Source organism: Salvia miltiorrhiza, chromosome 3 (assembly GCF_028751815.1).
Source record: "Salvia miltiorrhiza cultivar Shanhuang (shh) chromosome 3, IMPLAD_Smil_shh, whole genome shotgun sequence".
NCBI classification, from domain to species: Eukaryota; Viridiplantae; Streptophyta; class Magnoliopsida; order Lamiales; family Lamiaceae; genus Salvia; species Salvia miltiorrhiza.
This window is the reverse complement of record NC_080389.1, coordinates 2,998,397-3,010,644: the sequence shown is the minus strand read 5'-3', so window position 1 is coordinate 3,010,644 and position 12,248 is coordinate 2,998,397. Positions and strand designations below refer to the sequence as shown.

The following is a 12,248-nucleotide window of genomic DNA, read 5'->3' as shown; positions in this document are numbered from 1 at the left end:
AATAATTAAATAATCTGAAAATATAAATAAAAAGTCAAGTGAAAGGGAAAAAAATTCATTTTCCTTGGTAAAATTAAGAACAATAAAAAATTCCTTAAACACAATACTAAACACTTGTGAGTCACACACATCTTTATCTTAATTTTATTCTCCTTAATCTCTGTGCCGAAAATGCATAGGCTATAAATAATGTGACGCAGGAACTACAGTATCTGATTATCATATTGTAACATCCAACTCACCTAAAGGCTAAAAACAAGAGCAAGCAAAGGAAAGCAATGTGCAAATGTAGTTTGTGTATAGTATTTTATTTGTGAAAATGGTATCCTTCTTATCAAAAGCAATAAAACAGTAATATTTTCAAGAACACGACCGAAGAAAGTGAAGTTACCAACAGACAAAAGATTAGTGTGTTCTTTATTTAAATACATAGCTAAATAGACAAGATTAATGTGTGGTTTTCATTGTTAATGCTTTTCACTATCATATTTGTCACTTACAAATACATTCCACATATGCATTGTCTTTTCACAAATACTTGTGTACCATCGGTGGCACGGTGCCACCGGGTCATACCCACGCCAAATCATGATTCATTTAGCAAATTCGGGTTTAAACCTTAACACTTTAACATTTAAAAAAAAAAGAAAAAAAAGGAAAAAAAAAAGAAGGTTGCAGAAAACCCGGTGGCACGGTGCCACCGATGGTACACAAGAGACAAGACTGCCTCTTGTCTTTTTTCGCTAGAATCCAAATATGGCATCAAGTTTTTCATTTATCTAAATTGACATAATTAAATTGAAATGTTATTTATTTTTATGGACGGCGTTGTTCATCTCTATAAAAGAGAAATGTCTATATATCATTCATACTCCACTTTGATTTATTTTCTGCACTCAATGAATGGATAAGAAGACTCTATAAGTTTATAATTTGAAGGAAAAATACATATTTAAAAGAGCTGGTACAAAACTACACCAAGTGAAGCTGTGGAATGGAATCTAAATCTTACAAATTAAGTGCCCATATCAATGTTATTTCCTATCCTCAACACAATTCATGAGAGACAGAGAAAGAGCATAAGCCTAAAACCATAATCAACTAAAATATGCAACTGCATCAAGAAAAATGATTTTGGTATGAATAGTTCACTATGCAAAACTAAAAGCATTTTATTGATTATGCTCCTCAATTTCAGCAATTTTGATTCCACATTTCAAAAACAAAAGCAAAGTGGTTCTCCTTTCAGCATCTTTTTGCCACCGGCACTGCGTCGTTTGTTTTCCCTATTAAGTAACCTCGATTCAGAAAATATCAGCTTGGCCATCCCAAATGCTCAAGAGATTAATCTATCCACAGATAATGTTGTTTCTTTGTAAACCTGAGATTGAACAAGAGTAGTACTCATATGAGACAACAAAAATCTGCTAGACCTGTGTTATTCAATTATCTCAAAAAACTACTCCATGTTATTCAATTTAAGAGGCAAATTTGATGAAAATTGTGCAATCAATTAAAATTTAAGCATCTGCAAAGTCCAATGGGTTAGTTGCGCCTAAATACACAAACTTTCAACCAATTCTAGTTTTGCACATAAACTAAAAATATGCCTCCAAACACATGAACTTTCAATTGTTCTGATTTTTCACACGATTATCAATTGCACCCAAATTAATGTTGAGGTGGATGCCTTAAATGCCTACATGGTTTCAACAATTGATGTGGTAGACGAGGTACTTGGATTTCTATACGCTACTTCAGCTTGTCACGATGGTATTAATTTGTCACTTTAACTAGCCACGATCGCCGAAAATTGACAGTCGCTCAAAAAATTAGAACAATTAAAACGTCGTGTATTTGGAGGCGGATTTTTTAGTTCATGTGGAAAACCATAATTCACTAAATGTTCGTGTATATATGGAGTAGGACATGAAAGTTAACTTATCCTTATTTCTTTGTGAACTCCATTAGGCATCATATCTTAAGTGCATTCAAATATCTTCACCACTCACATACCACCTCCCCACAAAAATAGAGAAACTCAAGGAAAAGATCAAGATCATACCTATGTAACCTATCACAGTAGATATGATTCAACCACAGTTCGGCCAAACTTTTCCTGAACATCTTTGGGAGTTTCAATCTGCGAGCAAAAGAAAGAGGAATAGAAAAGGATAAACAATGGTGAAATATAATATCAATGTAGATAATGTATATAATATAATTCCTCCCATTTACCGCATTTAAAGCCTTGAAGAGAGCCTTCACAGTGTTGTGGGGATTCCTTGAACCAACAACCTACAAGAGCATTTCCATCAGGACAAAGTTGGAAATGAAAGAACATATTTCTCGAGCCAGTTTCATACCTTTGATTTCACATTCCTGTAACCAGCTAAGTTAAGAATCAACTCCACAGTTCTGCCTGCCTTCATCCCTGATTGTGTAGGAGCTGGCCAAAGATATATCTACAAGTACTTAAAAATTTCAGGCCAAATCCCCAAAGAAGAAAAACAGCTTTCTATCAATTTCAACCATCAACAAAGATATACAACTAGAACTTTGACGATACCTTAGTCTTTTTATACGATGTCTGAATTGCATGTGCAATTGTATGATCCTCATGCCGCTCTACATAGTGCAGATTCTGAAAGCACTTCTCATATGCCTGTGGCAATAGGTCATTAAACATATTAAATTATAAATAACAGATGCCGCAATGAGTTTCTATAAATGAAACGTTTTCTTATTTGAACAGACAATCCAGTGACATAATACCTTTTAGAGTTGACTCTGCACATTCTCAGACAATAGTATAGATGCATGTCTAGTTTTCAAGCCAAATTTACACACATGTGCAGCACAAAGAAGCATGACGGTATGAATTTGAATGCATGTCTAGTTCTGATACCTTTTGAAGTGCAATCGGAACTGCAGGAGCCTTTGCTTTAGCAAAACCAATAACTCCATTGTAGTTCCCACAAGCTAACATTGCAGTGTATTTGATAACTTGTCCACCCTGTCTCGTTTATCAGTCATAATTGTGAAAAAAAATTGGCTACTGAATCGTAAATGAGTAGGCTATATTACCTTTGTAACTTTACACGTCCTATTCACATCAACCAGCCTAACATCAAATCCCTGCACACAATGGAGACACCCAATTTAACATATTGATCTGATGGTACATAAATGACTACCAGAAACAATAGTTCCCATGATTCATGAATAGAAAAGAAAAATGGTAAATATTAGATTAAATGTGAACAATATCATCATATGATTATGTGCAGATCGTAAATAGCCAAGGGATTTATTATCCTGCAGGCATTTTTTGTGGTTAAAGTAGAAAATAAATTTATCATGACAAATTGACAATAAAATAATCTATCATGACAATAAACTGCAGTGGCATAGTATAATAGTACTACTTGCTAGCTCAAATGTGAACTTACCATATAAACAATCTCAAATTTCAAACTTAATAATTTTCGATGCAACATATCTTAGAAAACATGACTTGAAACAAATGGTAAACGATAAGAATAGGGACCCCATCTACATGATCACGCAATAGGTACTTGAATTCAGGATTAACAAAGCAGCTGGTGATAAGTAGATCATAAAATCCAACTTGAATCAATACATAGGGAATCACAGAGGAAAGCTGAGAAAGAAAGATTGATAGATGCATGTATTTACCTTCCTATAAAGAGGCTGTCTCTTCTGTTCGATCAATGCGTTCCTCTCTTCCGCAAGATCTCTAATTTCCTCCTCCAATAGTTTCCCCTTCCTTCCAAAAGTATAATCCAACACAGCCAGTTTCTCCTCAAGTTTTTTATCTATTTCATTGATCCTTTCCATATATTTATTATCCTTCTGTTTCAGATTATCAAACTCGAATAAACCAATTTTCTCTTCACTTTCTTTAGTTTCTTTATCCTCCTCCTTCTCACGATCCTCCTCACGATCAACAGATCCACCATCATCCTCACGCTCGATGATCCCATAATTGGCTGGATCATTTGTTTTTTTTGTAGCTGCAGTTGCCTCCACCATGATCGAGTCAATTTCACTTCCCATCTTTTTCAAGTGGTTTATGAAGTGGAGTCTGGACTTGAACATAGCGAACTCGGCTGGTAAAAATCTCCACTTGTCTCTGAAACGAATGTGATTTCTCTCCCACTCTAAGAAGCAGTTGATTTTTTCTGCTTCATTTACTACGTTGTGAATTCGGCCTTTCAAACTGTTGTCTGTAGCTTCGTCGTCTGGAAAATCTTGGCCGCACTCCTTCCAACACAAGATATTCTAAGATATCTTCTGCTTCATTTGCCACTTCCCTCATTCGCCCTTCCAAACTCTTGAATTTGTCTGGAAATTTATCGAGGAAGTTTTGAAAGGGAGTAACATACTCAAGGAGAGATGTAATTTGTTGTTTTTCTTCAACAGAGATGGAATATAGATTGCTGTTAAGGAATCGATCTATGGTGTTTGTGAGGGAGACAAGAGCAGCATAGGCCATCTCTGATGATGCAGGAAACTATTTGTTTTCTTTTTCTTTCTTTTTTTAGTAAGCAGATTGAAGGAAGAATAAACAACAGGATTATCTACATAGAGAAGAATAGAATGAAGAAGATAGTCAAAAAAAAAAAAAAAAAAAAACAATCAAGCAAAGTAGTGCAATCGATTACTTTTTGGTGAAATTGTTCTACTTTTCCCAAAAGCCAAAAAACATGTGGAATACAGATAATTTTCGTGGGTCACACCCACATTCTTTTTAACTAAAGAAAAAAAAGGAGATAAAAGAATTTAGTGAAATTTTTCCCTAGGCTAAGTCTCCGGACATAGGTGTGTTATCACCGAACTGAGTAATCATATCGTGTTTGTTTTGTGCTTTATGCTTGTTTATTATGAGTTATTATTATATGAGTACCAAGTCACGACTCGAGTTCTTAGTCGTTGGAGAACTCTTACTCGGTTCCAGTTTGAGTTTTCATATTGCTTATCCACTAAAATTAAATATGCATTTGAATCAAGAAAGATGATTATGGATCTCAAGCAACTTTATGGCCTATAAATATGCAAATAAAGACTATCTTGAAACATTTTATTAATCAAAACTCATTAAGATGATGTTCCTGCTTCCCTCAGTTTCAACAATTTAGATTCCAAAGTAAAAAAGAATGCAAGTGGCTGTTCACTTTTAGCTCGATCCATAAAAAAAATATCCTCCTTTAAGAGAAAAAAAAAAAGTAAAAATGAAGAAGATTGTGGAGAGTTGGCCCAATTCTCATTAATTCCCCAGCCCAAATCTGCTACCCGGCCCATTCCCAAACCCTAAGCCCACTGCCCTTCAGATTTACTCCCCTCATCCTCACTCATCTGCGCCGCTCCACCTTTTTCCGCCGCCCGTCTCCTCGATTCCCACCTCCGACTTCAATGCTCCACCCTCCTTCCCAATGACTTCCACTCCTTTTTATCCCTGCTACAAGTCTTTCAAACGTAAGGGTAGTTTTCACACACTGTTTGACTCCGAAGGCTCTGCTATTCCTTCTTGAAGTGTCACCGGATTCCTGTTCGTGGTTTCCTGATTGGTGACTGTGGGTGTGAACTTCACTTCGATTGAGTGCTTGTATCACCGGATTCCTGTCCATCGGTTTCCTGGTTTGGTGATACTTGCTGGGTGTGTACGCTATCGGATTCCTAACCACCGGAAGCCTGCTGTTGGTGGCTGTACTTCTGAGATTGGAGTGCTGATCTGTATCTCCTGTTCCCTTTGAGCCGTGATCATTGAGATGCTGGAAGAGCCGAGCTTACCGTGGAAAAAATCTGAGCCAAAGTGTCCCGAGGACACATTTTTCCCATCTGGATTTCCCTCTGACTTTCTCCTTTCTCTCTTTTTGGGTCTCCTGTTGTTCCCTTTACTTGCTCTTTCTCCCTTTTTGGTGCAGATCTGAATCAGAGCAGAGGAGTCAAAGACTCTCGCCAGAGCAGCGAAGTCGCCGACTCGCCAGAGCAGCGAAGCCGACAAAGGCCAGAGCAGCGAATTCAAAGGTCTACAGAGGAGAAGAAGAAGACGAAGATTCAAGTACTTGAGCACGAGTGGGGAAGACAGGAGGTTCGGGAACCCAGTGGTGAACCCTGGCTAGGCGAAGATACCCAACAAAGATGAGTGTGTGTTTTTTTTTTTTACTTGGATGAGTGTGTGTTTTCATTCTTAACGCTTTTCATTGTTCCAGATATGTATCTCCTTTTTGGCTAGGATCCAAATATGCATTATCTTCTTTCGCTATGATCCAATAATTACATGGGTGGGGGGCCATCGGTAAGAATGTGCCAGAACTCCAATAATCAGCATAAGCCATCTCTTTGCAAAAACCAAGATGGAAAAATCTGATGAAGAAAGATTAACACATGTGATAGTGTTGGTGTTCAGCTATCAAGAAGATAAAGAAAAATTAAGAAAGAGAAAATCTTTGTGCAAAAATGGTCTAATTTTTATCAATCAAAAGCCCCCAAAAAAAACTTGAAAAATGCGTATCATTGTAATTGTGGGTCACCTAGAAAAGAAAATAAGAGAAAAAGTTATGATGCCCAAAAAGAAGTTATTTGATCTTCATTTTTCTAATAGAATGCAAATTAAACAAAAAAAAAAGGTTGATTAGTCTAAAACATTTCAAAGAACACAATGAACTATGAACCAAACTAAAAAAATCCAACGTAGTGTTGGTGTTCAGCTATCAAGAAGATAAAGAAAAATTAAGAAAGAAAGAAAATCTTTGTGCAAAAATGGTCTAATTTTTATTTACCTGTGTAATTTATCAAAATAAAAAATAAAAAAAAATCTAGCATAGTCATTGACCATTAAAGCAAGTGAACATTTGAAGTGTGAGGCACAACAGAAATAAGGTGAAGAGCGTAATAGAACTTACCAACAAAATATGATATCGTGAAGAGCGTAATTGAACTTACGTACCAACAAAATATGATATCATGAAGAGCGTAATAGAACTTACCAATATATTTCCTCAATGTGTTTATGTATTTTCGAATCTTTTTGTATACATAGATCTAGGTTTTAGTGGACTTAACAGCATACATATTTTGTTGAGTTTTTCTTTATATATTTATTGAATTCATATAATAAATTTGTATTCAGAAGATTAATTAATAAGTCTTAGATTTAAATAATAGATTTATATGTGATAAATAGATAAATCGAACTTCTTTAGAATTGTGATGGGAGTTGTATTCTTTTATATATGTTCATGATTATGATACTAAATAAAATAGATTAGAATAATGATAATATGATATTACATTATTATCCTTAAAATAGATTAAACAATAGGGACATATGATGCAAATCAAATTTTGTAATAGGTATAGATTTAATTAGTGTATATGTGATTTGTACCCTATTTCTATATATAATAGTAATTTTTGTTATTTTCATTTATCTAGTTTATAAGTAGTTAGATTCTATAGAATATTTATCTTTTTTAATATTTTAAAAAGATTTAGTTTTAGATATATATCAAATTAATTTGGATAAGGTAACATCTAATAAATTATTATATTCTTCTAGATATATAATATCTAATTTATACTTATCTTTAAAGTCAAATATATACTAGAGATAATAGGCAATTTATAGTACTCCTTCCGTCCACGAATTAAAGCCCTATTTGCACTTAAATTTTTGTCCACCAATTAAAGCCCTATTGTGTTTTTTGTACTTTTTTACTCTTCTTCGTTTCCTATATTTACTACCATTTGTCACTGATAGACCCGCTTTACAACAACTTTATCATTTCTATATTCTATATTTATTACACTTTCACTAGTTAACCCACCACACAACACCTTTAACACTTTAGTCAACTACTTTATCACTTTAATCAACTGCTATTATATTTCACCCACAACACCTTTTTCAACTTTCTTAATATCCGTGCCACCCTCAAATGGAGCTTTAATTGGTGGACGGAGGGAGTGTATTTTTTGGTGAAGATAAGTGTTGTTTGTATATCAAAGGAAGCGAATAAAGTGGAAAATATGCCCATCAAATCATTGTCTTGTGAAGATTCTTGACTTCAATTATTTGATCTAGTGGCCGACAAAACTAAAGCAAGGGCGATACTTTTGGAGCCATGTCTCGTTTTTTCGACCAAGATTAAGCAAGGACCAAACTTGATACGCCAAGCCCAATCTCTATATTGACCCTATTATGCTACAGCCCATTTGATTTTCATTATCTAGCCTAATCTCTATATTGACCCTATTATGTTACAGTCCATTAGCCCATTTGGTTTTCATTATCTAGCCTAATCTCTATATTGACCCTATTATGCTACAGCCCATTAGCCCATTAGATTTTGATTATTAGATAATGAAAATCTAATGGGCTAATGGGTTGTAGTATAATAGGGTCAATATAGAGATTGGGCTTGGCGTATCAAAACTCGAGTCGGTTCTATTGGGTTATCGAACTACTCAGTTTGAACCAATCAGGTTAAATTTTTCTCATAGCTAGTAAATATTTACGTGAAATTTCCATTATCATATTGCAACATATCCAACTCACCTAAAGGCTAAAAACAAGAGCAAGCAAAGTGAAGCAGTGCAACCAATTATTTTTCTTGCAAATGTACTTTGTGTATAATATTTTATTTGTGAAAATAATATCATTCTTATCAAAAGCAAAAAAGTAGTCATTTGTGTATAGTATTTTCAAGAACAAGATCAATAATGAGACCGAAAAAGGTGAAGTTACCAACAGACAAAAGATTAGTGTGTTCTATTTAAATAAATAAATAAATTGTTTTCATTGTTAATTACTAATACTTTCCATTATCATATTAGTCACGAGCAAATGCATTATCTTTTTCGATTTTATAAACATGTTGATTTTATTTCATATTTATATTTATTTATTTAAATATATCTTTTAATTTTGATTTTTGTTGTGCATCTAATACTTAAGACTAGATGAATCCTTCTGTTTTTAAGGGAATAAGCCAATAAGGTGAAGGATGGAATTCCAAACAAATAAAAATACTACGAAACAATAACCTAATAAACCAAGCAAAATAGTAATAAAATAAATAAAATATTAAAAAGAAAAACTAGGCGACATCAACGACTAGTAAACTGTAGTCTCAACTCACATATTTTATCTTATCTTAGCTGTTTGGCAATAATGTTTCTGATATAGCCATTTTACACATTGTTTTTCTGAAGCTAAACTAAGATTCCATCAAATTCTTGTCCGAAATTTTCAGAAAAATATATATACACTGTTTATCCTTGGATCATGGCGGCATATGCAGCCTTGGTTTCTCTTATGCATACCATCGATACAATCGAGCATCACCATTCCCCTCCAATTTGTATCGACAAACAACAAGTTGAATCTCTCACTCAAATTATTACCTTTTTGCAGGAATTTCTTCAAGGTTATAAGTCCCCTGTTGCTGACGGAGATGAAGCTGATCCGCTGGAGATGCGTATTGTAGATGCAGCTCATGCTGTTGAAGATGTTATCGAATCACATATTGTGAACGTGATTGAACTGGGTAGATCAATGAGTCCCAATGAAGTCAGTTTCATCAACTTCTATCAAGATCTACGACAAGTGATAGAAGAAATGAATCTCTAACTCAAACTTTTACCTTCTTACAGATACTTCTCCAAGGCTATGTTGTAGATGCAGCTCATGCGGCTGAAGAAGTGAATTCTGGAGAGGAAGTCAGTTGCATCGACTTCTATGAAGATCTACAGCAAGTGATAGAAGAAATGAATGTGATCAAGAAGGAAGCCATGGAAACTTCAGCTGAAGCTCAGCTGCAGAGAAAGGTCTCCTCGACTCATGCTGGCTCCTTGACATCCTCTTCCAATGTGAAGGAAAGCATGATGGTGGGCTTTGATGACGTGCAACTTCAACTCTTGGATTGGCTCACTGGAGGCAACCGTAACCGCCAAATCATCCCAATCACAGGGATGGGCGGGATTGGTAAGACCACTCTTGCCCGACATATATTTCAGCATGCCCTTGTTAAGGAGCATTTTGATATTCGTGCATGGACTACAATTTCTCAAACTTATAATGTTAGAGAAACACTTAGTCAAGTTCTTCACCAAGTGAGTGGAGATTTGAGGAGTGATCTGAGTGAGGAAGATTTAGGAGTGAAATTACGAAAGTATTTACTGTCTAGGAGCAAGTATCTCATAATATTGGATGATATGTGGAGTGTAGAGGTGTGGGAAAAGATGATGGTTTTCTTTCCTGTTAAGAATGATGGGAGTCGAATAGTCGTAACAACTAGGCTCTCAAACTTGGCTACTGAGTTGACAAACTCCAACAGCATTGGTATGAGATTTTTAGATGATGTTTGTAGCTGGAGTTTGTTCTCCAAAACTGTATTTGGGGATGAGGTTTTTCCTCTTCAACTCGAGGAAATCGAAAAGAAAATCGTGGGGAAGTGTAAGGGACTTCCTTTGTCGATTGCTGTGATCGGGGGCCTTTTGGCAAAATCCGAACTTACACTTGAATATTGGGAGCACATAGAGAAAAACTTAAGCTCAATAGTTAATTCGGAAAATGATGAATATTGTTTGAGAGTTTTGAAACTGAGCTATGACCATTTGCCAGCCTATCTGAAGCCTTGTTTTTTGTACATGGGGATGTTTGGGGAAGATGAGGAAATTAGCGTTTCAGAACTCAAGAGGCTATGGGTTTCTGAAGGCTTTCTTAAACCAATAATCAATAAAAGCTGGGAAACAGTTGCCGAAGAGTATTTGAAGGAGCTAGTTGACAGAAACCTCATTCTAGTTCATGAGTTGGGGGCAGTTGGGAATATAAAGTACTGCAAAATGCATGATTTGCTGAGAGATCTATCATTTCAAGAAGCTGAAAAGCAGAGGTTTTATTATGTGTTAGGGCAAGATTGTCCTCCAGGGATAAATAGCCAACGCCGCATTGTTATTCCCAGAAGCACTTCAGCTATGACAGTCCGGGATGCCATGGAAACTATGTCGTCACGTGCTCGTTCTTTCATATGTCATATTGATACGGTTCCAGAATTGCTAGATTTCAGATATTTGAGGACACTGAGTACATATAAGTATTCCAAAGGGTATTTAGATGAAAATGTGTTTCAAATGGTGAACTTGAGGTACCTTTCGGGTGCACTTCGTGAGGGGTTCCAAATCCCTTCTTCAATTAGTCTGCTCTGGAATCTACACACACTAATTGTTTCTTGTAGGGGTGGAGTTAAGACTGCACCAGTAGAAATTTGGAAAATGCATCAGCTTAAGCATGTCGAGTTCGAAGCGGGCAAAATGTTCGTATATACAGGAGATGGAATGTATCTCCCAGATCCTCGGAGCGGGCATAGTGATGTTATGATGGAGAATCTAGAGACGCTCAAAGGAGTGAGAGATTTCAACTTGAATGAAGAAGTGGTTAAGAGAATTCCCAATATCAAGAAAGTGTATATAAGATACGAGGATAAAGTAATGGACAGAGTGAAGTGCCTCAGCTATCTTCAATGTCTGAGTAAGTTGGAAAGCTTGACGTGCGATATTGGATATAGATGTGATGAGTATCTGCAGAGTATTAGCTTCCCGCACTCACTCAAGAAGTTGTATCTTGTATGCGGAGAGTTGTTCGATTTGGAGGAAATTCTGGAAAAGATAGGTTCATTACCACTTCTTGAGAAGCTCCAACTGTTCTTTGGGCAGTTTGGAACACGCAGATGGGAAATAGTTGAAGGCCAATTCCCCAGCCTCAAATACTTGGAATTGTACGAGTGTAGGGATATGGAATGTTGGACGTTAGAGGGCTACTGCTTGCCACGCCTTGAGCAACTTCACCTCGGATGGATGGAGTCGTTGGAGGAGTTCCCTTCAGAAATTGGAGAAATAGCAACACTCAAATCAATTCAATTGTTGGAATGCAGTGAATCAATGGCTGTGTCTTTGAAAAAGATAGTAGAGGAACAAGAGGAATTACAAGGAGACCCATCCATTCATGTTCTAGTTAAGTCATCCAACGTCAGCCAAGAACTGCAGAGCTTGGCAACTCCCAACTTTCGTGTACTCAAATTGTAGTTTGATGATGTGATGAGGAATTCAATTGCATATGGGAATATACTAATTTGAGTGATTAATTTTCCTTATAACTTTATATTTAGCTTGTTTTTAATTATTATAAATCATATGTTTAATTAGTATCTATAATCTACACC

The 12,248-nt window shown here is 35.8% G+C and overlaps 2 protein-coding genes across 2 annotated transcripts; one reads left to right on the top strand and one right to left on the bottom strand.

Annotated features, from left to right (window-relative positions):
- Nucleotides 1-1,002: 1,002 nt before the first annotated feature.
- Nucleotides 1,003-5,651, bottom strand: LOC131015793 (uncharacterized). The gene is made up of 9 exons (XM_057944216.1): nt 5,394-5,651; nt 3,700-4,287; nt 3,088-3,138; nt 2,909-3,016; nt 2,570-2,665; nt 2,367-2,465; nt 2,239-2,298; nt 2,066-2,143; nt 1,003-1,381 (listed from the first exon to the last, which is right to left on the bottom strand). Exons 1-8 carry the CDS (start codon nt 5,649-5,651, stop codon nt 2,078-2,080), a joined length of 1,326 nt encoding a protein of 441 aa, XP_057800199.1. The 3' UTR covers nt 1,003-1,381; nt 2,066-2,077.
- Nucleotides 5,652-9,163: 3,512 nt separating this feature from the next.
- On the top strand, nt 9,164-12,233 carry LOC131016807 (putative late blight resistance protein homolog R1C-3). Its single transcript, XM_057945549.1, has 2 exons — nt 9,164-9,598; nt 9,682-12,233. Exons 1-2 carry the CDS (start codon nt 9,314-9,316, stop codon nt 12,109-12,111), a joined length of 2,715 nt encoding a protein of 904 aa, XP_057801532.1. The 5' UTR covers nt 9,164-9,313; the 3' UTR covers nt 12,112-12,233.
- Nucleotides 12,234-12,248: the final 15 nt, after the last annotated feature.

Bases quoted from the DNA above. Each gene is read 5' to 3' on its own strand.
- LOC131015793 (XM_057944216.1), bottom strand. From the start codon at position 5,651: ATGGACAGGAATCCGGTGATACAAGCACTCAATCGAAGTGAAGTTCAC. The intron at 2,466-2,569 runs GTATCGTCAAAG...AAGTACTTGTAG, and splicing joins CATCGTATAAAAAGACTAAG to ATATATCTTTGGCCAGCTCC. The intron at 2,144-2,238 runs GTAAATGGGAGG...TTTTGCTCGCAG, and splicing joins TCTTCAAGGCTTTAAATGCG to ATTGAAACTCCCAAAGATGT.
- LOC131016807 (XM_057945549.1), top strand. From the start codon at position 9,314: ATGGCGGCATATGCAGCCTTGGTTTCTCTTATGCATACCATCGATACA. The intron at 9,599-9,681 runs GTCAGTTTCATC...ACCTTCTTACAG, and splicing joins GATCAATGAGTCCCAATGAA to ATACTTCTCCAAGGCTATGT.